The 26336-nt window shown below is 49.8% G+C and overlaps 1 protein-coding gene and 1 long non-coding RNA gene across 2 annotated transcripts in view; both read left to right on the plus strand.

The window, feature by feature from the left end:
• Positions 1 to 8634: 8634 nt before the first annotated feature.
• The window catches only part of LOC141937319 (insulin receptor-like), a 52177-nt gene continuing 34475 nt past the window's right edge, over positions 8635 to 26336 (plus strand). The window contains 3 exon segments of the mRNA XM_074854902.1: positions 8635 to 8784; positions 13840 to 14011; positions 21296 to 21410. Coding sequence (XP_074711003.1) covers positions 21393 to 21410 — 18 coding nt within the window. The 5' untranslated portion in view covers positions 8635 to 8784; positions 13840 to 14011; positions 21296 to 21392.
• On the plus strand, positions 8999 to 10957 carry LOC141937317 (uncharacterized). The gene is made up of 2 exons (XR_012626888.1): positions 8999 to 9352; positions 10512 to 10957. It is a non-coding gene; the product is annotated as an uncharacterized LOC141937317 (long non-coding RNA).

Genomic DNA, 26336 nt, shown 5'->3' on the forward strand with positions numbered 1-26336 from the left:
CTCCATCCCAGAGTCCTGAGGGAACTGGCTGATGTTGTTTCCAAGCCACTCTCCAGGATATCTGAAAAGTCACGGCAGTCAGGGGAAGTCCCCGCTGCCTGCAAAAAGGGAACCACTGCACCCATCTTTAAAAAGGGCAGAAAGGAGGCCCCTGGGAACTACCGACCCGTCAGCCTCACCTCTGTGCCTGGGAGGATCACGGAACAGATCCTCCTCGAAGCTGTGCGGAGGCACACGGAGGACAGGGAGGTGATTCGAGCAGCCAGCGTGGCTTCACCAAGGGCAAGTCCTGCCTGACCATCCTCGTGGCCTTCTAGGACGGGGTGACTACATCATGGACAAGGGCAGAGCTACGGATGTCATCTAGCTGGGCTTCTGTAAGGCCTTTGACATGGTCCCCCACAACATCCTTCCCTCAAAATTGCAGACATCTGGATTTGATGGGCTATTTGGGGTCCATACTGGGACCAGTACTGCTCAATATCCTCCTCAATGACACGGACGGTGGGACCGAGCGCACCCTCGGCACGTTTGCAGATGACACCCAGCTGAGTGGTGCGGTTGACACTCCCGAGGGACGGGATGCCATCCCGAGGGACCTGGACAAGCTGGAGAATCGTGCCCATGTGAACCTCGTGAGGTTCAACAAGGCCAAGGGCAAGGTCCTGCACCTGGGTCAAGGCAACCCCCGCTATCAGCTGCGGAGGACGCAGGGCTACTGGGGGATGAGAAGTGGAACGTAAGCCAACGATGTGCCCTTGCTGCCCAGAAAGCCAACCGTGCCCTGGGCTGCATCAAGAGAAGCGTGGCCGACCTGTCGAGGGAGGGGATTCTCCCCCTCTATTCCACTCTGGTGACACCCCCCTGCAGTGCTGGCTCCAGCTCTGGGGCCCCCAGCCTAAGAAGGACACAGACCTGCTCGAGCGGGTCCCGAGGAGGCCACAAAAATGATCCAAAGGCTGGAACATCTCCCCTGTGAGGACAGGCTGAGAGAGTTCAGCCTGGAGGAGAGAAGGCTCCAAGGACACCTTACTGCAGTTTTGCAAAACTTAAAGGGGGCCTAGAAGGAGATGAACAGGGAACCACCGCCCCTCCCAGAGCGGGTCCGCGCTGCCTGTCCACGCTCCTCTCCGGCCCGACACCAAACTGTGCTCTTTGGGGGTCGCTGCTCACGGGAGCCCACCAAGAAGCTGTTTCCTGCTGTGCCTCCAGAACACGGGGTGCCCCGAGGGCTGGCACCGGCTGCCCCTCGCCAGGACACCCCAGTTTGCCCTAAGCTGCCCTTGCCTGGGGCACACGGCGGGTGGGACGGGGATCTCCTCTACAGACCCCCCCGGGCTCCCTCAGACACTCTGCTCATCACCGAGGGGCAGCCAGAGAGGACGCGGGCGCTGGCAGAGGAGAGGGGACGAGGACACAGCCACGCACACGGCCGCAGAGCGTACCTTTGCTGAAGGGGCTTATTGATCGTTAGAGGGAAACGGCCCAGGGCTGATCATCTCCTCGTGCCGCTGCAGGGGAACAGGACAAGGGTGTCACCACCAGCTCCACTCCTGAAAGACAGAGCCCAAAATGTCACCCCCAGTGTCTGCTGGGACACGGGACGGGCCTTGTCCCCACCGTCTCTCTCTGCAGAGACCTGGGGAAGGAAGGAGAAGGGAATTGGAGCCCTCAAGATACCCAGGACAGGACTTGGCTCTCCTGAGACCCATGAGGCACCCAGAGCCCCTGGTCCAGGGTGTCGTTGCCCTGGGATGCCCCTACATCTCCCAGAGCCCTGCCCAGCCCTCACGGTGATCCCGGGGGTCTGGATGGCACCAGAGCCCCTGCCTGGCCTGCACGGTGACCCTCCGGGGCTGCAGAGCCCCACGCAGCACACGGGAAGGCACGGGGACAGCTCTGTCCAGCTCACCCTGATGGGGACACGGGGCAGGGACAGTCCCCTCTGCCTCCCTCTCCCACACCCAAGGTCTGCCCACCCCTGAGGGCTCAGGGATCCCCCGGGACCCTTGATGGGGGTGGAGACACCCTGATGCTGCTCACCCGGACATCACCAGCACCAGCCAGGCGTTTCTGGTCCGCAGCCTCCACCAGCTCGTCACCCATCAGGGGCTGGGGAGAAAGGGAGGGTTAGGGACACACCCGAGTGCCCTGGGAGCTATTGGGGAGGAAGGGGACAGCACTGGGGTCCTTGGGGAAGGGGCTTCTGGGACAAACGGCGTATGTGAGTCAGTGGGGTGCTGCGCAGAAAGGAGTGGGGGTCCTGGGGAAGGGACCCACCTGGGTGCGTGGCTGTGTACTGGGGCATCCTGGGGTGTACTGGGGTGTAATGGCATGGATGGGAATGCAATGGGGACCCCGGGGAAGGGGGCCTCCCTGGGAAGACACTGGGGTGCAGGGGTGTTCTCTGGGGTTGCAGTGCGGTGCACTGGGGTGTAATGGGTCACACTGGGATGCCCTGGAGTGTCGTGGCCATGGGAGGGGAGGGTCTGGGGCCAGCAGAACCCGTGGTACCCAGCCCAGCCCTCTTCACTCGCCTGATACCGATCCCCCCCTGGAGAGAGACCACGAGACCTCACTGGTCACTGGGATGTCCCCAGTCCCAGCAAGGGATGGGAGGACCAGTGTGCCCTCCAGTCCCCCACACTGGGTGCCCTCCAAGTCCACCCCACTACCTACCCCCAGGCAAGCACCTCCACTTGCTTCTAATAATGCCTGGGGAAGAAGAGCAAAGGGTGCTCTGCATTGGACCCTGGTGGGGCTGGGGCACAGGTGTCCCCAGTCCCCCCAGGCCCGTGGCTTCCCCCTGCTCTGAGCAGGAACATCCCTTCTGCACCCCCCAGCCCCATTCCTCCAAGTGTCACCTGGGAGAGCTGTCCATGCAGGGACCAGGGGCGGGGACGGCAACAAGGAGAGCGTGGGGAATTCAGGGCCTCCAAACAGGACGGGGCGGCCATGGGGCAGCCAAAGAAGGGCACTGGGGTGAATTAGTGGACCCCAAGGGACTGGGATGGGGATGTTGAAGGGCCAGGACTGTGTCAGATGGAAGTGGGGGGCAAAGAGATTCAAGTGGAGGGGACACGGGACTTCAAATGCTGTGGTTGGTGGGGACAGAAGGAAGAGGACTGCAGAGGCCAAAAACGAGGGGATTGGGAGAGGGATTGGGAGTGGGGGTTGGAGGAAGGGCATGTGGGGACACCACCACTGTGGACAGGACGAAAGGCAAAGGACTGAGGGGAAAGACAAAATGAAAGGCTTTGGAGGGATCAAAGGGAGGGCATTTGGGTACCCTAGATAGGACACGGAGGAGATCCCGGGGATGAGATGTGTGAGGGGACCAAAAGGATGGCCCGGAGATGCACAGAAGGGATGGAGGGGGGAGCACCGAGACAAGGAACTGGTTGGGACCCTTCCAGGGAGGACACAGGTCTGACCGTTCAGGGAGGAACTCGGGCTCCAGGCAGAAGAACATTAATTGTGGGGGAAGTGGGGGAAGAGACACAATTGTGGAGGGGAGAAAACTGCACTGCCCGGGGCTGGGGGAGCAGGGGAGCCTGCAGGAGCCCCTCGCTTGGGAAAGGGAGAGGCCAAGGCAAGGGGGTTCGTGCTCCCCACTACGATTCCGTTCTGCAGGAGCTGATGTCCTGCAGCCAAGAGCCAGCCCCAGCCCTGAGCCCCTCCCCGTGGCACTGGGGACTCACCTGAGCATCTCCCGCGGCGCACAGCAGGGTGGGGAAGAGCAGGGCCACGCCGAGCACCGCGACCTTCATCTTCCTCTGCGGTGTGGCGAGTGCTGGGGGAAGCTGGGGAAGGTGAGAGTTTCCACTGCCTCACAGAAGTGACGGCAGGAAAAAGAGGGAAACTTCCAGAAGTGCTCTCAGCCCTGTTCAGAGAAGGTGGAGGAAGACAGCACGAGTAGGATTAGCTGCACGTTAGACCAACCTTGTAAAGGTCCTCGTCCATCTCCTTATCAAAACGGAAAACTCATGACATTTTACTTTCTCAATATGCTACTGTTACAAAAACACGAGCACGTCTTTTCAGATGCCGTTAAACCAGCGGACAGGATCTCCCTGAACAGCACCTTCCACGTTAAGTGGCTACCAAACGCCACCCACCTGACTGGCAGCCTGTTTTCAGCGCAGCAAGCACCACCGTAAGCCGGAGGAGTGCCTCCAGCTCCTTGGGGACACTCACACATCAGCACTTACTGACATTTTTCACCTCCTGCAACTGGAATCCAGCGGCTGGGGGCTACGTTGGGCAACCTGCGTCCCTAAACCTGATGCTGCCGCTCGCGGTGGCTCCCGGGCCGAGCCAGCGCAGGGCAGGGCTGTGCCCAGGCTCAGCGCCGCGTCCTACCACGGCAGCCCCGCGGAAATACAGCTGCAGCCTCCCGGCAGGGAAAGGAGCAACACAGGGTTCGCTCCCCAGCTCTCCAGGGTAAGTCTGGACCTAAACCGCCCCTCTCCAGCTTTACGCTCAGGTGACACGAGCCAACACCCACCCCGGACCAGGGGAACTCACAGCAGCTCCCGCGGGGACGTCACGGGGCAGCGCAGGGCAAGAGAGAAGGGGCTGGGGAACGCGCACCCGAGCCCCAACTCTGCACGCGCAGCGAGGGCTGGGACTCCTCAGAAAAGCGAAGTCGACCCTTCCCTCCTCACCTCTCCTCGTCCCAAACGCAGCTGTAAGGCCACGCGGTTCTCCAAAAGGAACGGGCCCCTCCTGGTTTGCTCAGCACGTCCCTGCGCGGTGCCACGGCCTGCGGCGCACAGGGACAACCTGGAGGGGTTTCTCCTGGAAGGGAGCGGGGTGGGGAACAAAATCAACATCATGAACAACACCACCACCACATTCAAGCCACCGCTGAGAAACAGGAAAGAAAGTGCTATAAACCCCAGGTGGAACAGTGAAGAACAACAATGAACTCAAAATTTCCCCCTGTCCCGCTTCTGCTTCCAGCCCACGCAGAGTTTCCTCAAGAATCACCAAGCGCAGGTGACAAAACAAGGGACCTGTGTGTTCAGAGCACAGGAAAGAAAACGGCTCCTCCTCAGCTGGGGCACCCTGCGATAGACCCCCACACCAGCCCAGCCAGTGCCCCTGCACACCGCCGGCTGCTGCGGCGCTGGATCTGCAGGGCCCTGCTGGAGAGCGGCCGGGCCGGGGCCTCTCCCAAGCGCTGGGCACTTTTTCTCCCAAAAAAAGCTCCACGGGAACGACACCGCCAGGGACACGCAGCAGCAGCAGCTCCGAGTCCAAACTCAGCTCCACGGACGCTGCGGGCGCACAGTGACTGAGGGTTTGTGCTGCAGCTTCACAGCGCTGCCTTCGGTCCCGCACAAGTTCTTCAGGCCAGGACAAAATCAGCAGCAACAGCGCTCGACGAGCACAAAAAGCTCTTTTCCCTCCGTCCCCCCCACGAGATGCCTGTCCCAGCCTGCACGGGCGAAGGCCACAGCTCACTGCCCTTCGGCCGCCAGCACAAACCAGCCCTTCGGCGCTGCTGTGACCAGCCCAGCCCAGCGCTGGCAGGCCCAGGGCCCAAAGGTTTCCTTTCTATGGGCAGAACTATTTCTTTCCCAGGCAACAAGAGCCCTGAAGTTTAGAATCTGCCCGAAAGCAACGACACACAACTCCGTCCTTCACCAAACCTCCCGTCTCCTAAACGGGAACCAACACACGTTCAAAGAGCCCGTCCAAGGAACCCTGCCCTCACAGACTCGCCCACGCCAACCCGGGCACTACAGTTTCAAGGTCGAAAAATTGCCCCATTTCTCTCCAGCAAGACACCCGCCTTCTTTCTGCCCATTCCCTCTCTACAGAGAGTCAGCAGTTTCATTTCCGTCAGCAACACGGAGACATCCCAGAAGAATCTGGGGAAAAAACACCACGGTAAAAACAACGGAGGGGCAAAGGTTTTAACAGTTATTTCTTCAAGAAACATCAAAATCCTGGATTTATAGAAGACTGCGCTTAACTGGTTGCAAATACTATTGGGCAAGATCCTTAACGGAAAGCTCGGCTCCCTGCAGTTCAGCTACTGCTATCAAAAACCACGAAGGAGTCGCCAGACGAAGGCGAAGACAACTCCAGGGGAACCCTTCCCTGCTTCCCAACTCCCGCCTCTCCCCCCAACACCACAAGCGGGCTGAGTCAGTTTTACTTTACTTGCACTGGGTCCAACAGCAGAGATCTGATGCCGGGGGAATTCCGTGATGGGGTAACGGCGCCCTGGACTTGCAGACTCGCAGCCTGGGCGCTGCTGCCGTTTGCCCGCGCGCAGGCAGCGCTCCAGCAGCTGCCGAGGAAGAGCGCCTGCAGGCAAAGCTGCCAGCAACGCCGACTTCCAAAGGGCAAGGTTTTTACTGATGGTCCAGTTCGAACACCAGGAGCGAAAAGCAAATTGCAGTAACTTCAGGAAAACAGCACGGGCAAAGGGATTAGACACAAACTGCACAGGGAGGGAAAAGGAAAGCTCTGAGCAGGGAGCACCGAGACTTCTGAGCCAGCCCTGACTTGAGCCGCTGAAGCCCCGTGACACAAGGTCACAGGAACACAACAGCGCTGCTCCTGAGCCCCAGCTGCCTTGAGGGTTTTACTCCTAACACGTGCCATCTGGGAGAAGAGCAATTCAGCAGTTATTATACACAACATCTACGAAGAATCAGACGAATATTCTAGGGGCAACCCTGAAAAACGCCAACCACTTTCATCTCCCAGCCCCAGAGTTCGCTGCAATCTGTATTACAGTCGCCAGCTAAAATTTAAGTCTGGCACAAATGCTACATGGAACGTACAGCCCCAGCAGAAAATAGATCATCGTTGCTTTTCCGCCTTAAAACGCCGACCTGAACCCGTGCCTGTTAACTGTGACCCGAGGCAGACGTGACCACGGCCCTTCCATCCCTCTGGAGGTGCAGGTGGGACTGAACAGGGTGGGGGCACTCGGAACAGGCTCACCCAGGCAGGCTGGGCACGGTCACCCCCACGTCTCTCCACCAGCACTTGCCAACGCTGTTCCCCTGGGGTATCCAGAGCTGCAGGCAGGGAACGGGAAAGCGGCTCCTCTAACACCAGCGTTCAGCCCAGAACTCTGCCTCCCCAGCGCCCAAACGGGACAAAACTCAAACTGGGCCCTTCTCCTCACGCCGGGTCAGAGTTTGGGACGCCAACGGGATGCCACAGCGTGGGAAAGCTCCAAGGACACAGCCTAAGGGAACCGGAGCTCCCCGGGTCTCAGGGTAATTCTAGAGCTAAAGCTGGGACAGACATCAACTCCAGGTCAGGTAAGACAGGCCAGCGCTCAGCCCTGGCCCGGGAAGGCAGCCTCCTCCCGCCCGCCCAAGGGGTTCCAACCCAGCACACTTTCTCCCCAAAGCAGGACGCTGCCTTATTGCGGTGTGACGCCACTCACCCGCTCCTGGGGACGGCACCAGAGGGACACGGCACAAGCCATCAAGCCGCTGTCTGGGAGCACCAGAGCCCTCTGGGGACTCTTCTGCACCACGGGGCCCCTGAGAGAGAAAACAGGAGACAGAAGAGATGGTGAGACATTCCATCCGCGGGGCCCCTGAGAGAGAAAACGAGAGACAGAAGAGATGGTGAGACATTTCATCCACGGCGGGGCTGGCTGGGGGCAGCAAGTTACACTGAGACGGAGCCCTTTTGCCCTGGGGAAAAGCGCACACCAAAGAAAGACCCGCTGAACAGAATTCTCAAGTCAAACAGAGGGAAAAAAAGCAGATTTGAGGAGCACAACATAGGGACAGACTACCACAAGGCCTCTTCTGCGTGGTACTAAAGCGTAAACACCCCCCACACGCCAAAGCTATTCCATAACCGTGTGTTTCATGTCATCGTTCCATCGCTATTTCAACATATTTCAACACGCAGCAATGGCTATTTCTGCGCGGATCAACAGCCAGAGAAGCCAAACCTTTCCTCTCCCTCTGGCCAGACGCACCTTTCACCTCCGCGCACACCGAGAGGCGTTCGGACACCCCAAAGCGATGGGCTACCAAATCCCAGGGGAACCCGCCGCGTTCCCAGCCCTGACACTTCTCAGCAGATGAACCCGAACAGCTCTGCCCCGGGCGGTTTTTCCCCGCCAGGTGCTCATTTAGTTTCTGCCCCTCAGACCGTTCTCGCCGCGTTTCCTCCCCCCGGCCCTGCCGAGGCCGCGCGCACCGAGCTCAGCGCCCGAGCAGAGGCACCGATTCCCCTCCGAGCACCCACCGGTTCTTCCCCCGGCACCCGATCGCCCGCTCAGCCCCGCTGCCGGCTCCCCGCCCCGCTGGGACGAGCGGCCGGGCCCGAAGACCCCCCCGGGCCCAGGCGCCGGCGGCCGCGGCCGGGCCCTTCCCGCCGCAAGGGGAAGAGCGTCCCGGCGCGGGCCGGGGCCGGGGCAGCTGCGGCGAGGACCCCGCTCGAGGGGCCCGTGCCAGCGCCTGACCTGCGCGGGCGCGTTCCAGCGGTGCCGCGGGCGGGCGGCAGCCGGCGGTCGGCCGGGACGCCCTGGGCACGGCAGGACCCCGCCCGGAAGCCGCGGCCCTGAGGAGGAGCCGGGGCCGGAGCCAGCGCCGGGGCGGGGCCGTGCAGCCGCGCTTCCTCTCGGAAATAAACCCTTTTTCTGCCCAATTCAAGCCGTGCGGCCGCGTGCGGTGGGAGCCACCGGTGTTGGGCGCTGCGGGTGTGATCGGTGCCGCGCGGAAACACCCTTTGGGGAGTAGACGGGGCACAGTTTGTGTGACCGGCGGGCGCAGAGCGGTAGGAAATAAGGTCTCTTTGTTTGTCTTTGTCGGGGGGGTATTGGGGGGGCTCTGGCGGAGGGGTTTGAGGCGTTGTGGTGCTGCGTTGGGTTTCTTGAGGGGTTTGTAAGGGGCGGGGGGTGTTTTGTTAAAGTACAGCCGATACTCGTCCCGCAGCAGCTGCCTCCCAGTGCCGGAGGGGCGAGCCTGCCTCTCGGGGGGGGAAGGAGCCTCGTCTCAGCCCGCAGCGGGCACCCAGGGGCTGTGTGCGTCACCCCGAGGGCGGAACTGGCGTTTTCCTCGGTCTGTTTTACATTTGGTTTGTCTTTCGGACATTAGTGATTGCATGCTGGTGTGTCTTCTCTGCTGAAACAGAAAGCTGAAATACGGTGATACTGGAAGCAGATGAGATCAGTTCTTGTTTTATTTTTAACATTGCTTAGTCGAGTTGTATGTGCTCCTGGAAGAGCTGCTTCTCTGCAGGGCGGCCCTGTGAGACTTGGGAGAGTGCTATCCCTTTGTTGCAGAGCACACAAATGAAGGAAGTTTCTGGGATGGCGTCAGTTACACCTGTAGTAACGAAAGAAGCTTTGAGCCCGGTACGTGTAAGGTACATACGGGTCCCCTCGGACTAAAACCAATTAGGTCACTTCAAGAAGACAACTTCCAACTCTTTTCCCATAACTGCAATCCGGTGATTGTAAATTCCAGCGCTGCCTCGTGGTAGCAAAGGCTCAGGTTGTCTCAGATACTTGTCTAGATTTTTAAAAAAAGTTCTTGGGTGCTTCTATAATAGTTGCAGTCTCGTCCAGTACGTACTCTTTAAGTAACACCGCTGCTGAGTGAGGAGGACAGCAGCGGAGTGTGGCAGTGCTGTGTTCCCCAGGGCTGCTGAGAGAGAGTTATTTCCAGGCTGGAACAAAAAGATTCACTTCTGCTTTCCAGAAGGAATTATGATGTAGTTCCCGAGCTTCTTTCACCTTGGCAAATAGCTGAACCCGTGCAGTTACTAGTACACCCAAGTAAGCAAGGTTCCCTTAGAACATTTGAAACAAGCAGTGGATTTTTGAGATTTCCCAAGCCAGTTCCAGAAGGAGGTGGTCAAAATCATCTCAGCAGCAGCTGAGGATGTGGCTGCGTACATGCAGCCCTGGCGCTGGGAGCTGCTGGCTCCTTTGAACACAGTAAGCCCAAATCGGTTCAATCGGTTCTTGGCAGACGATGTCATTGTTATAAATGGCCCTACGCTTCCTCTGAGCATTCTGGTGCATTTAATTTTTTTTTTTTTCCAGGGCTCCTGTAATTGCTGGCATTGTAATACTGTATGAAATGAATTTCTCTTAGAGAGGGAATTGCAATACTTTTTTAAGGTGTCTTCTTCACTAAGCACCCCAAGAGTTGCATGTCTGCACAGCCAGAATTTACTGCAGTGAGAACTTTGTAGATATTTTGCCAGTGTAGATAAAACTGTAGGTTTCCCATGGAGAGCTGGCCTCCAGTAAACCTTGCTGATTCAGTAGTGTGTGCAGCTGCGTCCAGCCCAGCTATTCTGTGGTGGGGTGGCAACATTTCTCTGTTTGTCTTGTTTCAGTTTTGTGTTAGGGTAATTCCTTCATGGTGAAGGACACTATTAAGTGATCAGGTGCTAAAAATGTTAAGGGTAGTTGAAGCTACACAATTAGCAGCAAGAGTTAACTTTCTGAGTTAGAGGTGTTTGGAGTCAAGAGTCTGATTAACACCCAATTCTATCAATTACAGGAAAAAAGAATAATAGTCTATGACCTAACGAAAAGGAAATGAACAGCGCTGGCCCCTGCAAACGTTGAGTTTCACAGCAGATAAAATTAAGAGCAAGCCTGCAGGTTTTCTGTGCGTGAATGGACTCCTATTGCTTTTATCTCTGTGTTAAGCTTACTGAGGAAGCCACATCCTGCCATGTCACATGGAATATTCTGCCCATAAATTACAGTTGTTCAGCACTTTCACTGAGGCATTCTTTAAAGAATGTCCTCCTCCAGGTATCTGAGGAGAGAAGATGGGGTGGTGTTCACACTGTTTGCAGGCACGTTGTCTGCTTTTTCTCTTGATGCAACTGGAGCTTGAAAGAAGTTCGGCATTGGGACTTTGCAGGCTTTGTGCATGCTTTTGGTGGGGATTTTGGTTGGTTGGTTTTGTTTTAAAAAAATAAAGTGTTACATTCACCAGTCTTTATCCCCTTGGTGTTTTGCTAGCAATAGTGGAGATAGAATTTCCAGTCAGCCTGCCAGGTGAAGTCTCTTAAAGAGCAATGTAGTTTTGGAGGGGAAAGAAACACCAAAAATCCCACAACGTGGCTCTTAAAAATAGGTAGAATGTTTGGCTGCACTCCTAGTTTTGTACAGCTCTTGGGGTACAAAACGGTGAAGTAATCTTCTAGTCCTTTTGTAGAATTTAATGTAACTGGAATTCCTTGAGAGAGAGAGATAGGAAAAGAATCTGTTCCTTTTGTTATTTTTCTGGTTTAGGTATCTGTTAGATTACCCCTTCTGGAACTTAAGTATTTGTCTTACATCAGCACTTGTGCTGCTAATCACAGTGCAGCTTTTTAGAAATAAGTATTACAGAAGGGGTAGACATTCAAAAGGCTTTGCATTTCTTTGATTTTTGTCCCTTTTGAAGGCTCTCCCATCACTTATGTAAACAAATAGTCCTATTTAATTCGTTGTTTGACAAAAGGGAATGAATTGATCAGCCCTGGGCAGTCTGATGCTGAGTAACAGAACAACTGATAACACTTTCTTCTGAATTCCGTCTTCTGAAGAAACTCAGTGCTGGGAAAAAGTTAAGGACAAATCTTAGAGTTAAGTTACTGTTTTTCCTGAGAGTCCTGAAGGAATGCCCGACACGCCTGACATCAAAATCATGTTACGTGCTTTTTGATTATTGACTTGGCCTATTAAAACGTGGCCTTACTGTAGAGCTCTGTTTTCATCCCTGTAGCCTGAGAATGATAGGAAGTTTCTGGAAATACTCGTGGTTATGGAGGCTGCAAGTATGTGCTAAGTGGAAACCTCCCTGGAAGGCTTTGGCTGTGTGCACCCAGGCTGTGACTAAAGGAGAGTGGCTTCTTGGGGACTGCCCCCCGCCAGGCTGCAGCTGTGTTCAGCATGAGCCCAGTGTGCAGCAGTCGACGTGCTGGTTGTTGTTTTCAGGAAGAATCACAGATGGATCTTTTTCTGGTCATACTGGACTCCAGAAGATGGAGACATCCACAAGCTGTGCTGACTCAGCCCTTGTACAGCGAATGGATGGAAATCATTAGTAAAGGATGGGAATTTTCTAAAAGAGAGCAGTGGTTGAAAGATTAGGAAGTTTACCTTTAAGCAGCAGGTTGTAATTTTGTTAGGAAGTTCCTTTCTCCAGCTTCTTATTTCCAGTGTTTTTTGGTGCTGAATGCTGAGTTACAGAAAAGCTAACTGGCTTTGCAGATACAGCCAAATCTGTAATTCCTGTTTCGAGCTGCTGAGGAGACTGTAGAAGGGGGGCATCAGAGCTGTTGGGGGGAAGTGGATGGAGACCTGGGCTGTTCTGAGTTTAAGGTACGTTTCTGAGGGGCCAACCCGAGGGAGAAGGCTTGTAGAAACACTTGGGAGAAGTCTGTCCCCGCTCTGACGGATCCAGCCTCTCGGAGGAGTGTGCAAGGAGGGACACACCGAGCCTGACTCAATCCAAGGGCCAGAAATGCTGAAAGCGTTGAGCAGCTGAGTCTGAGCTGGCTCTTCAGAAGAATCTGCCTTTACCAAACTGCCTTGCTGTCTTGGGATTGCCGCTAGGTATGGTACCAGGTGGCAAAGCTTTTCCTGCAGTACTTTAAAAGTAAAAAAAAAAAATAAAAGAAAAAAGGCTGTGTGAATGTGAACCTAATTCAGAAATATTTCAGCCACTTTGGGAACAGAAGGCCCGTTTGGAATGTACAGCCAGGGTAGCCCTGATGTAGTAACAGGTGATTTTCTAACAAGATGACTTTATCCGTTTATCATGCGCCCTGTAACTTAGGGCTGGGGTTGTTGGTCCGGGGCAGCACAGGTGCGGAGCTGGTCGTTACCGAGCTGTGAGGCTGACTGTGATGGTTTGTGTGTTTTCAGTTGGTTGATGTGCACCACTGCATGATTCACAGCAGTGACTGTGCTGCTGACTTCCATGTATAAGCCAAGGTACAATCTGTAAAAAGAAGAAAGTTTTCACTTTCCAGAATGAGTGAAGAAGTGATTTTTTTGTATGAGGGAGAGAGGATCGTAACAGGATTGTTTGTAGATGAAGCAGAATGCATCTCTCACCATTCCTGGTACTCTTGCAGATACCGGCCAGTGTACCAAAAAAATTACAAATATTCTAGCATACCTTCTAAGAATAAAATGTTGGACTTTTTGTTGTTGTACATCAATTAATACAGCAAACTCTAATAGGGCTTGTGTCATGGAGGAGGTGGAAGAGACAGACAAAACTGTACCAAGTTATCAATAGTAACTTCATACTGCTCGCTGGACTGTGACAGCTATTTCAGAAATGGTGTTTTTCAAGGTTTATTGTGAAGAACTACAGCTTTATGCATTGTCAGGAATATACCAGATCTTCCTTGTTCTAAGACAGTTTTTTGTGGAACAAGGCATACTTTTCTCTTGTCTTATGCCATATTAATAGCATGTTTCAGATAGTTGTTTGTTATAACAAAGTCAAGGGTTTAACTGAGTGCTTCATTATTTTAAAGACAGAAAAGAAACCCTGCATTTTAAATATAAAAAATGTGCTGAAATCAGGTGTTTCTCTTTAATTTTTGTCAACATATCATTGTTTGCTGTGATGATACTACAACTACTTTGGGAAGGAGTGTTCTATACATTGGCTTGCTGCTTTTCAGTCCTCTACGACCCCGATATATTGAGTCAGTATTTCCCTGAGCAGCTGTTGGATGAAGTCCGCAATACGAGTGTATAGGAAGACTAAGAACGTGCCTATATCCAAAGGCCATGCCTGGTTGGAGATGTTTTTCTGTATTCTTGGTATTCTCTTTTTACCAAAGTTTCTTCTTCCTCCTCTTGTGTTTTAGCTATCGAGGAGTGTGAAGATGACTTCTGCAACGGGGGTTGTGTCCATGAGTGGATCAGCATTCCAGGCAACTCCAGGTGTCCGTGCTACGATGGGTTCGTGGGAGCACACGATGGCCACAGCTGTCCTGGCGAGTAGGACATGCTGGCAGGAAGGCTCCTTTCAGGGCTGCGGTAAGAAAGCCTGACCCGCTCGCTGCGTTTTGTCGTCTGGTAAATTGTCGGGAAAGGCTTGATCCAGATCCCACTGAATAAAGTCAAACCTGTCTGTTGGCTCCGGCGCGGTTTAGACCACACCCTTCAAGTTGGTAGCTGGCCCTGGTAATCCTAACGCACTCAAATCAGTTTGCCCATCTTTAACACTGCTAAAAACCCCCTGAGCTCCAAAGCCTGTGCTGGATGTTTGGGCTGCTTTTTCAAGAAAAGTAATCTGTCCCATCCCCTTAAATATATTTTGTCTGTTTCTGCCAGCTTTTGTAATTCCAGTCATATCTTTAGAGCTCCCCCTCCAATTTTTTCCCCTTCTAGGGTGACACAGTTCTAGGATACACTGTATGAAGATAAATTACGGGATGTGAAAAGTGCAGGTGGGATGAGGGAATACTGGGGCAATAAAACAGGGCAGAAGTAAACAGCTGTTACTGATAACTGTTTCAAAGGGGAGGGACACAGTCCACAAACGGTACAGAGCCACATTCGGAGCAGGCTCTTAATTGCGTCAGTGGGCTGAGGATTTGGGGACCTGTTGTTTTGATTCATGTCCATTGCTCTGGTTTCAATAGGTTGGGTTTATCCTATAAGCTACAATAGTATATCTTTTGGGTTGAAATTTCTTCACACCAGTTCCCTGGAAATGAACTTTGACTGCTGTGTCCAGGTTCCCATATTTGCTTACTTGATCGTCATTTTAGGTAAATCCTAGTGCCTAGGGACTGTCTTTCTCAATATTCCCAATATAAATGCAATGACCAGTGTTTTCTAGAGTCATGAAGTCATTTAAAGGTGACGTTTATAAAACAGGGTGGAAAAGGGGTATCTTTTTCTGCGTCACGCAGCCCCTTTACTTTGGTAAAAACTGAGATTCTTTGCAATAAAAGTCAAGAAATAAGTTAGTGAACCAGAAATAAAAGTCCAGTAACACCAGTCTGCACTCACTGAAGCTGTGGAACAACTGGAGTTTCTGAGCAAGGCTTTGATTAGCCTTTCAGCAGATGTGTTTCCTACTGCGTTCATTTTCCAATGGAGTAATATTTATTGAGATGGGCTATATATCCTGACCCTTGACAGGCTCTTGACTGAAACTTCCAAATTTCATTTGCTCTAGAACAGACTGAATGGACTTATTCCCCTCAACCTGAGGTGGGCAAATGATTAATTGTGCAAGAAGTATTTCTTATACAAAGAGCAGCCAGCCATTCCTTTAAAAAAGAAAGGAAAACTCTATTTATACTAATGTTCATAAATGTCTCTTAATAAAACAGGACACAAACATAATCAAATAGTTCAACTATTTGGAATTCAAGTAACTGTGCACGTGCGTTGTTTCAGTCAGCCTGCTGTTTTCAACTTTGCTTTCAGATGATTCCCACAGGAGTTGGGAAAGCAGGTTGGCAAGTGTGAACAGCAAGAGGAGTGGCCTGAGAAAGGATGAACCGTGCAGGAGATCTGGGGGATTTTTTTTGACCCCTGCTGTCTGTGCTGTTGCTCTCTGATCATGAAGCATACAGGCGGGATCTGCAGAGAGAGCCAAATTCCTCATTTTCTTTTCATTAGTTTCTATTCAGTGATTTGGGGTTTTTCTGGGGGGGAAGAAAAAAAAAAAAGGCCTACAGTAATAGAAACAGGTGGCTGGGACTGAAAGGGTTGATCCAAAGCTTGCCAAGAGATCTTTCAGGTTTTTTAGCATCGGTGTCTGCCCATATTCATGGCCTACTCTGAGCTGACTTTTTGTGTTACCCCAACAACGTTAGGAACCATGTTGTTCCAGGAAGAGGTTCAGTGAGCAGATGAGTGGGAATGATAGCAAAGGGCTCCCTTTCTCCCACTGTGGAACTTTAGGACACTAGAAGAGGTCGCAGAGGCCTTTCTAATTTGAGATCACGGACTGGGGAGTTTCTGTTCCTCCAGTGCAAATCGAGTATTTGCAGCTAAGGGATGGTCTTTGATATGTCTCAGTAAAACAGCTGCTTTTACTGAGAGGCACTGAAAAGGGAATCAAGGCACATTCCTCTTTCGCCCTTCTTTAACATTTGAGTGAGTTTACCAGAGACAAAAGTGTCTGGTTGTGAGGTCTTGGACTGCAGTTTGTAGTCCTGGCAGTGCCCGTGCAAATCTTGCTGTGGCTGCCTGTTGTGTGCGAACTCAGTTTTGGGGCACCATTGCTGGGAAAGGAAAAACTTCATTTTCCTGTCACCATTTGGTCCCTGGCTGGTTGCTGCTGTTCTCAGGTGTCCTGGCTGCTGGGATAGCCTCTTTGTGCCCGTTAGCACGGGGTCAGTTCTGGAAAGGGAGACACGCTAGTCTCTTTGTTCTGGACTAGTTGTGTTTTCCGTCACTTATGCTACCAGCAATGGGTAAATGCAGTTGGCTGTTTTTAACAGGATGCAGTGAGGTCTCAAATCAAAACCAAACTTTGTATTTGCACACATTTAAATTAGGATTTCTGTAACCTTTTGGGAAATTTTCCTGGCTTGTAAAACTTGGTTAATTTATTCCAAAGATTTATTTATCTTTTCCCCATGAGGAAATTAGGCATTGAAAGGAATTAAAGTTTTGAGGAGTCCACTGGTTTCCACCTGTTCTTGCCTTTTTTTTTTTTTTTCCTTCCTCCTCTCCTCACCCTCCTTCCCCAACCTCTATAGGACTTCCAGAACTGTCAAAATGAAGATTGCTAGTTAGGCAGCATATCTTATATTCTATGTAACAAGTTCATGTTCCCACTGTCCTGTTTGATCAGCATGCTGAAATTCAGTCTGTATTCACATTAAGTAGGGCTGTAGTGGATCTTGAATAGAATGATGTGATTTCCATGGAATTTGTAGATAAGCCTATAAAACTCGCAGTAGGTTGATTTTTGAAAACCCCACCTGCACCATCTTCTCATACAGCCCCAGGGGTGTGTATATGCTTGGATGGAAGATTTCCTAGGAGTGACCCGACATCAGACCACACTGTTCCTACTTCTGCCTCATCCTTTGGCCTCCCGGGCATTACTCTTGGGGTCCATTTGGTCAGCACACAGGGAGCCAGGCAGCAAGAGACCTTAGGGGCCAATTTGGCTGCCTGAACATGGGAGCCTCAGGACAGTGAGAGCACCCTGGGGCTGGGAGATGTAACGTGAGGTCATATAATCATAAAATGTCTCAAGCTGGAAGGGACCCGTAAGGATCATCGAGTCTAGAGACCTACAGGAGCAGATCTGGAGTGTGAGACGGCGGCTAGATGGAATCACATTCGGAATCTCAAATGGCATCTGACTCCGACGTTTAGAGAGCTGAATTGCGCTCTCAGTGACTGGAGCTGCATCTGATCACACGTCACCTGAGGTGTTGTCTGGTGATTTTAGACAGAAGGCCCAGGGATGGGACCCTGTGGGGGTGCACTGAGAGTCCTGTAGGCCGTCTAGGAAGCAGGTTGTAACGGATGAGACTGTTATATCAGGGTTTCTGCATCTCTTGCTTGACTGGAGCCTATGCAAAATCTTAAGCCATCTCTTCTTGTGAGGGTTTACGTTCCTTTTTAAACCTTCACTGGATGTCTTTCGAGTAACGTCAGTATAGCGTGATTAAAATCTTCTTTATAACTAGCAAAGCTGGAGTATTTGCAACTAATTAGATCAGATGCAGTTGACAGGTTAAGTGTTTTTCCCTGAGTTCTTGTTTTGACATTTATTTCTTTCTAATCAAGTGAAATTTCTTATTTATTTATTTGTTGGGAGGAGGTGTTTGGTTAAGAATTCATGGTTAAAATTTGTACTGGAAAATGTCCAAAATTGTCCTCAGGGGAACTCAACTTGCTCTCTATTTGACATTTTTATTGAGGAATTTCTCCAATATAGCATGAAATGTCACCACTGGGAATTCAAACTATGATGAGATTCTTGTCTGGCTAAAAATAATTTATTTGAGCACTGTAATCACTTGAAATAGCAGCAGTTCTTTCTCAGAATGGCTCTAAATTCTGCTCAGTGCATGCCAGACTAGTATTTGGTCTCATGCAATAGGTTTTTCTTTATCCTTCATTTGAAACCAGTCATGAAATGTGTTCTCCCCTCTCATATATGAAATACTAGTCTGGGTTTTTTTATAAGCAATTAGCTCACAGGTCCAGATGTTCTTTCTTGTTTGATCATTTTTTCTCCATGATCTTACTGATAAATTGATATTTTTCCCTCTTTGTGTCTTTCACAATGGAGGCACCCTACCAGTTTTCATTGTCTCTTAGGAGAGATGATGGCATAACTGATCATCCTTCCTGTTAGTGCCAAACACTTTACCCATCTCATTTGTAGTAAATCAGAGTCTGTTTGCAGATATCTGGTAAACTCTGTGAATCTGTACTACAGAGTATCAGTGGATAAGACTTAGGCCTTTCAAGCTGGTTATTCAAAATGTGCTTCCTCCCTGCTCTGATTCAGCATGAGACTTAAAGGTGTTCCTAGTCTGCCTAGTTTTTTTCACTTTCTTGGTTGAATGCTAGTAAGAAGACTGGGCTTTTGCATACGTGTGAGTGCATTCTTGATTTGAGGCCTCTTTGGCAGTTGAGTATACTCGTGCTTTGGGAGGCTTTCAGCGGAGAGCAGAGGAGGTAGATGGAGCCTGGTGGTGTCAGCCTGGGTGTTGCACAAAGTGAGGTACGCGATGGATGGGGCTGCCCTGGAGGAGGCTTGAGAATTTGTCTTCCCTTCCAGTCAGAATTTCAGGGGAGCTTGGGATAGCTGCTGCTATGGTGACTCCGAAACATATCTAGGAGGGTAGAAGAGAATTTCCTGGGTTTTTTAGTTTACTTTCAAGCTATTGGAATAGGAGTTGTCATATGGAAAGAAACCCTGTACTCCTTCAGCAGTAAGGCTTCAGTTTAGGGCACTGCACTTGGGTGAAGCCGAAAGAGAGCAGTGAGAATAATGAGTGATCGAGAAAAGGTAGAATCGTAGAACGTCTTGAGTTGGAAGGGACCCATAAGGATCATGAAGTCTAACATGGCTAATGCCAGAAGAATGAAAGAAAATGTGGTTTTCTTCTAGGGAAGAGAAGATGAAAAAGAAGACACAATAGTCATCAAATCCAAAAAAGGCTGCTGTGAAGAATTAGGCTTTTCCTGGTTTGTTTTTGTATCCCTGCACAGAAGTGAATGAGGTAGTGCAGTAGGATTTGGCTACTCCACTTGGGAAGTTCAGAAAGAGCGTTGAATTATTTTTCCTTTCTCCTGGAGGACTCTCGTGTGGAGTACCATGACCTTACATTAATCTCTCTCCTACTGTATAAAGACGTGGCTTCCTGGGAGGGTATTACGTGCTGCGTTGGTCTGAAGCATCACCAAAGAGAGTCCTGAAGCTTATCATGGATTACTAAACCTTGGGATTTATCCAGGAAAAGCTTGCTAGAAACCTTGCTGAAAGCAGTCCTCGCTGGTATTCCTGGCTAAGCGTTACAAATTTATTCAGCATCTGCAAACAGGAATCGGAAGAGAGTGCCATAACTACTGGGATCAGAAAGCGGAGAGCCTTGCTTCGCAAAATTTCCTTGCCAAAGGGCTGGCGTGTCAGCTGATAGCCCAGCTGTTCCCTCCGGGAACTCACCTGCCTCTGACCAGAAGGCGAAAAAATGGGGAATGAAGAGCGTGCAAGAAAAATATGTAGCAACCAAAGCTGACTGTCGTTGGCTCTTGAGAAAACCATGTAATCCCTCCTCCGCACTCTGCTCTTCTGTCCTTTTTTCCTGGAGGTGGACTTTTGTGTACATACAGTTAGGGAATTCTTCCGATAAAACCGTCACAAATCATCGTTTGCTGTTTGTCAGACCAAATCTGGGTGTGACAAATACTTCAGGTTAAAGAATGGAATTGCACGGGGTGATGGTTTTCTTTTGCTTATCTGTTCAGATATATATGAATAGCTATGAAGTGCTGCTCATCTCTCTCTGTTTTGTGTGTTGTGTTTTGTTTTTTTCTTTTCTCCCCAGCTCTGATTTGTGCTGGTTCCTTTCTAATACGAAGGAAGCGTGGCTTTTTGGCAAAAACACTGCTTGCTTCCAGGTTGCACTCATCTCAACTCTTCTTTCTTCTAAAGATTAGCATAGGTTTCACAAAGTCCTCTGCTCTTTATAATTTCTGTAATTAGTAAGTGTGCTCGAGGAGGTTGTAAGTTCTTCTTAGAAACCATCACAAAAGATATGAGAAGCACAGACAAAAAGTTTGTTATCATGTATTCAGAGACGTGTTTATTTTATTTATAGTTTTTTCTGTGGTATTAATTGCTGTAATACAGGAACATATGTGAACGCCTTGTAAATACGAGTAGATTTGTCCTCAGCAAATCCTGTAAGGAAAAGAAGTATAATTTTCATTGGTTTATAGATGAGGAACTAGGGCAAACAGATGAAGTTACTTCTCAATCTTCTGGCAGGATGTCTGGATGTCTGCAGCGTAGCCAAGCATAGAGTCCTTACCCTTCTGAATCCCTGCTTACATACTCTTATTTCGAATATTCTGTGTAACTTTGGTTGCTCTTACAGAAAAATAGCAACTATTAGATTTGGACATCTATAATATGATATCTCAGTTAATTATCTTGTATGTCAGGCCTCCTGAAGAGAGCTATAGAAGTAGGTTTTGATGATGCAGTGTAGTTTATGGCTCTTCAGCAGTTAATTCTGTGTCTGACTGAGAAGAGTCCTGGGAAGCAGAGTGAACTTCTGATTATAAATTAAGCCAGAAATGCCATTACTAATGTTCATTATGGATTCTGGGGAGCCCTCTGCAAGAGCAGAATGTTCAGTACAGTAGACAAAAGCACAAGCACAGTGTCAGCTGGGAACTTAGTAGCAAAGAATTGAATAGCGAAGCCTTGGTTATGTCCATCCACAGCCTTGAAGGTTGGTACGAAACAGACTGAATGTTTGGTTCTGCTTTTAAAGGCAATCAGTTTTTTTTCTTTTTAAACTTGTTTCATAGGTAATAACCCATCCTATTGTCTAAGACAGTTCAAAAGCACTAACTAAATTTAATAAATAAAACCACCGGTTTGGGGGGAGAAGGAAGCTATGGCTTGTGGAAATGATTTACCAGTCAAAACCAGTACGTGGGCCCTGACGACCCTGAAAGCTGGCTTCAGCGGGCTTGCTTAACTTAGATTGCTTTCGTAATGTTGTGATACTGCCCCAAAGAGTCAGTGCCTCTCCCCTCCCCAGAACATTTCATTACACTCCCTTTCTCCCTCTCTCTCTCTCTTCCATTCTGCAGAAACACATGCTGTCAGTAACGGAGGCTGTGATTGGACTTGCGAGGATACTGTGATGGGTACGATGCAGTTGCCCAGTTGGATTTGCCCTGCAGCCTGATGGGAAAACGTGCAGAGGTCAGCTTCTGTTTGCTTTGCCATCATTTGCCTTCAGCAGTTCCAGTACTAGAGGTAGATATTCAGTTATTTAATCAAGTTTTAAGTTAAGGCAATACTGCCATAGTGATGGCAGTTGAGTACATTAGCTTTCTCCTTCTGTAATTTTTCCATATTTACCTATTTCATAATTTTTCTCTCTATTTATTAGAGGGTTTTATTACTGCAAAGCAATGAGATACGGAGGTCAAACTGTTCCAACCTGAGCAGAGATTTAAGGGAACAGCTCGGGGCTGCAGAAAGCCTTCAGTTTCAAAGGACAGCCTGATACCCTCGTAAAACTTCAGCCATCTACTGGTATCTGAATTTGTTCATTCAAAGAGCGAGTTAAAATTCTCAAGCAGTACTTTGTTACCTGCAGATAATCAACTGGTTATTACTAAGTGAAGCCAAGCAAAAGATGCAGAAGTATTGCTCAAAAACCCCCAGACAGTTGTCCGCTTCTGCCCCTTCAAAACATAAGTGGCCAGCTACAAAGGAGAACCAAACCAACATTTACTAGGGCTCAGGTCTGAACCAGACAGCTGATGCTCAGGCTCCTGCTCCAAAGGCAGCACAAGAACCGTGGCATTTTGTCCTTCATGAGTGTGTTAAAATGGAAGTCGGGGAAGAGAGAAAAGAGCATCTGATATCACTGTCAGCATCTGTTCTCACTGAGCAGTTAAGTGAAAATAAGTACAGGGCTTGCAGGGCAAGGTTTTGGTAGCGGGGGGCTACAGGGTTGGCTTCTGTGAGGAGCTGCCAGAAGCTTCCCCCATGTCTGAGGGAGCCAAGGCCAGCCGGCTCCCAGAGGGACCTGCCGCTGGCCAGGGCCGAGCCCATCAGCCACGGTGGCAGCGCCTCTGGGACCTGTAAGAATGGGAAAACACGTGTGCAACTGCAGCCGGAGAGAGGAGTGAGAATGTGTGAGAGAGCACCTGTGCAGAGCCCAGGGCCGGGGAAGCAGGAGGGCAGGAGGTGCTCCAGGCGCGGAGCAGAGGCTCCCTGGCAGCCCCTGGGGAGGCAGCTGTGCCCTGTGCCCAGGGGGTCCCCGGGGCAGCAGAGACCCACCTGCAGCCCGGGGAGGGCCCCACGCCGGAGCAGCGGGATGTGCCCGAAGGAGGCTGTGACCCCGGGGGAGGCCCGCGCTGGAGCGGGGGCAGTGTCAGGAGTCCTCCCCTGAGGAGGAGGAGGGAGTGGCAGAGACAAGGGGCGATGAACTGACCACAACCCCCATTCCCCGTCCCCCTGCGCTGCTGGCGGGGAGGAGGGAGAGAAATTGGGGGTGAAGTTCCCTCCCCTGGGAAGAAGGGAGGGGTGGGGAGAAGGTGTTTCATTAAGATTAGGGTTTATTTCTCATTATCCTACTTTGATTTGATTGTAATAAATTGAACTAATTGCCCCCAGTTGATTCTGTTTTGCTGTGATGGTAATTGCTGAGTGATCTCTCCCTGTCCTTATCTCAACTCACCAGCCTTTTGTTTCATTTCCTCTCCCCTGTCCAGCTGAGGAAGGGAGTGATAGAGCAGCTTTGGTGGGACCTGACGTCCAGCCGGGGTCAACCCACCACAATAAGCCTGATATTTATGGTCTCTAGAGCTGGGAGCTTTCAGAATGCACTTCTGAACACATTATTGAATTAGAGATGGAAACAAATCATTATCCAATTAATAATTAGCAGAATGTTATTCAACCATGATAGAGAAGAGCAAATTACAGAAGTGTGGAGAATTGCGAAGCCCTGAGACATTATTCATGGCAGGTTTTCTTTGAGCAGCTCAGTTTGTCTTGTTCACAATTAGTCTCAGGTGACCTCTTAACATTTGCTAGCTGACTGTATTTCTGGCTAATTAAGCCATTGCCTTACGTAGTGTGCGCCAGTCACTGTCATATGTAGGCATTGTTCTTGCTTTATGAGATGTGGGGGTAAGCAGGTTCCTTTCATTTCTTTCAGGTCTTCTGACTTCTGTTTCCTGCTGTTCTCCTTTTGCAGGACTTTTTCCTTCCTTTCCATTGAACCAGAGAAGTTGTAAGACTTAGACCTCAGTTCTTTGCTGAGTCCTTTTGAAGAACTTTTACAGAATGTAGAAGGACAGATGTAGGGATGCAAACTTTGCCTTGGAAGTAGATTTACGTTTGTCCCAGACTTGATAATGTCATGACTACAAGGTATAGGACAATGACAATGGTATAGAATAGGTCGGTTTGTGGCTCTTCTAGAGAGCAAACTCTGGGCTCTTGCCTTCTTGCAGCAATGACTTTCCCTTGCCCTGACTGAAACCTGGCTGTTGAACTTACCGCTGCAGTAGGGTTTAGTTCAGTCGTGTCAGTGTGACTTACGGTGTGAACGTGTCCTGGTTACCAACGAATGTGCTGTGAGTTGGGGTCTGATGCAGAAATTCATCACTGCTGGGAGGGGCTCAGGGTCTGAGACCCTCATCTTACACTGTGTTTTGTGAGCAGTTCTGCGTTTGCAACTCGAGGGGAAGGAAACAAACCAGAAAAAATGAAAATGTATTCATCTGTGTTTGCCATCAGTCTAGACTCCAACTCTCTTAAGCCTATCATCTGCAAATATGCTAACCCTTTAAGCATCCTTTCTCAGCAGGAAATGGATTTTCTCCCCGCTGGTGTAGCTGCCGCATACGGAGTATCCCAAGGTCCAAACCCCGTGCAGACAAAAGCGTTCCAGCTGTGCCTCAATAGAAATGCACTACGGGCCTGCCTGGAGCCCAGACCTGGGCTGGAGGGGCCTCTGCCCTGACCCAGCCCAGCTCAGCACAGCTCCTGTGAATACTCTGGGTCAGCTGTGGTGGGTACACAGGTCACACCCTGACTGAGTTACCGATCTTCACCGAGTCTAATCTTGGGTTAGCTCATGGTTAGATATGACAAGCTTAAAAATACAAATCCCAGACTTTTCTGAATTCTATCCCTTTCTATACCAAACCTTTTCTCTGATGTCCAGAAAAAACACACTGTAGGGTTTTTTCCATGACTGGCTCTTGTGATTAGTCTGCTGCTTTATTTTAGTGGTGTCATAATTTTCCTTGATCGCCCATCCAGTAAGGTCAAGAAATGAGTGACCTGCAGTTTCCAAATTGAGCTAATTCTTTTTTCCTGGATTTGGTTCGTTTTTCTTTTCCTTCCTTTAATTTGGAAATGCATTTATGAAATTATGGATAGGGCTAACTATCTCTAACTACATTACAAAAATGTAATTGATAATTTGCCTTAATTTGTCTTCCCACCAGAAGACTGGCTTATATTGCCTTCAGCTCCCTGCTAGTCCAGAGGGTCTCTGTTCTCTGGCTGGTGTTTGCAGCGTCCTCTCTGGACATGAAATGGTCGTCTTAACTGCAGTTCATCCACTTCTCAATCTGTCATCTGAGTTCCTTGTACTATTTTTGAATTTCCACCTCCTTTGTTTTGAATTATTTCATTTAGTTCCTTTGACTCTCTTTTTTGTGTGCTGTGCCAGTAGGTTTTTGTTTTTTAATCTTAGAGGAACGTAGGGTGCCTCATCTGTTCCAGATCAAAGGCTGGAGATTTCTGTGCTCTTGCACAGAGGTTCTGCTTTTGATCCAACAGGCAGTTGATGGAAAGCAGGAATTTATGAAGAGGGCTTATACTATTCAAATTCTGCTGCGTTCGCAACAACAGGAACCTGGAAGAAAGACACAACAGGCAAAAAGATCCTGGCTTTAAATCACAGAGCAGTGAGCTTCAACCTACAGTCACCTTAAAAAGCTTTAATGATCTCTAAATTTATGAAGGACACGGCAGGGATGCTCATATACCTCCTTATTCCCAACAGCGCTGTGTTTTAGCTGCAGGCGGACAAATCAAAGGGGCCTGGGTTTGCTCAGAGGGTTCCCTGGCACCTGCTGGTGCAGGGGTGTCACCCAGTTCCTCCCAGTCAGGGCAACATAACGCTGCTACTGGGAATGCTGCTGGCAAGGTCGCTCCTTGAAAATGTCCACTCTGATGGCCAGTGGGTGGGATTAGCAAGCAGATGCACCAGGAGGAGTTACAAATTCCGGTGATGTGAAAATTTTGTGGTTGCTGGTGGGATGTTCCCTGCTCTGAGGCACCTCAGGGCAGCGTGTGCCAGCAGTGAGAGTGCTGCTTCTGTCCTGATCAGCCACATCCCCGCGTGGAGAGATTTAGCACAGTATGCAAAGGTCACAGATCAGGATTTCAACTCCTACTGCTGACAGTCTCAGGAAGTTTGATTTTCTGAAAGGCCAGCCCAGAGTAGTGCTGTATTTCTGCCAGGGGCGTTCCTCTGGGGTTTACGCTCCCTCACGTGAAAATCCTGGCCACCAGCTTGACAGACATTGCGTGACCTACCTGTGAGTTAACACAGGGGCTGCTCTGAAACCCTGGGCTGTCATTGCAGGAGAAAATGAGCTATTTTCAAGTAGGCTTTAATCACTAGATTTTAAAAATTGTTCTGCAAAATGTTATTTCTGTAGCTTAGAAAACTATAAGCAGAACTTAATAGGTTAAAGAAATGTGAGCCAAGTCTATCCTGGACTGATAGCAAACTTACCCTTCCTACAGGGTAACAATTTTGGAACTAAACCACCTGGAAAACTGATGTTGAATAAATACTTGTTTATTTTTGAAGGTGTATGTATTCTGGCAATTACCATGGTATACATTTTTCCATATCTGGTAAATTTTATTTTGAAGAATGAAATTGCAGAAATCCCTGATTTTGTTTTGAAAATCTTCAGAAATAGAAACTTTTCTGAACAGAAGTTTCACCCGCGTTTTTTGAAATGATTCCTAAGTATTTCATTCTTAGTCTAAATGAAATTTTATGTTGAAACTTCATTTTTTAGCACAAACCATTAATTCCAGAATCCAACTAGTTTAAGTGGCTTCTGTACTTTCATAAAC

Source organism: Strix uralensis, chromosome 40 (assembly GCF_047716275.1).
Source record: "Strix uralensis isolate ZFMK-TIS-50842 chromosome 40, bStrUra1, whole genome shotgun sequence".
In the NCBI taxonomy this organism is placed as follows: domain Eukaryota; kingdom Metazoa; phylum Chordata; class Aves; order Strigiformes; family Strigidae; genus Strix; species Strix uralensis.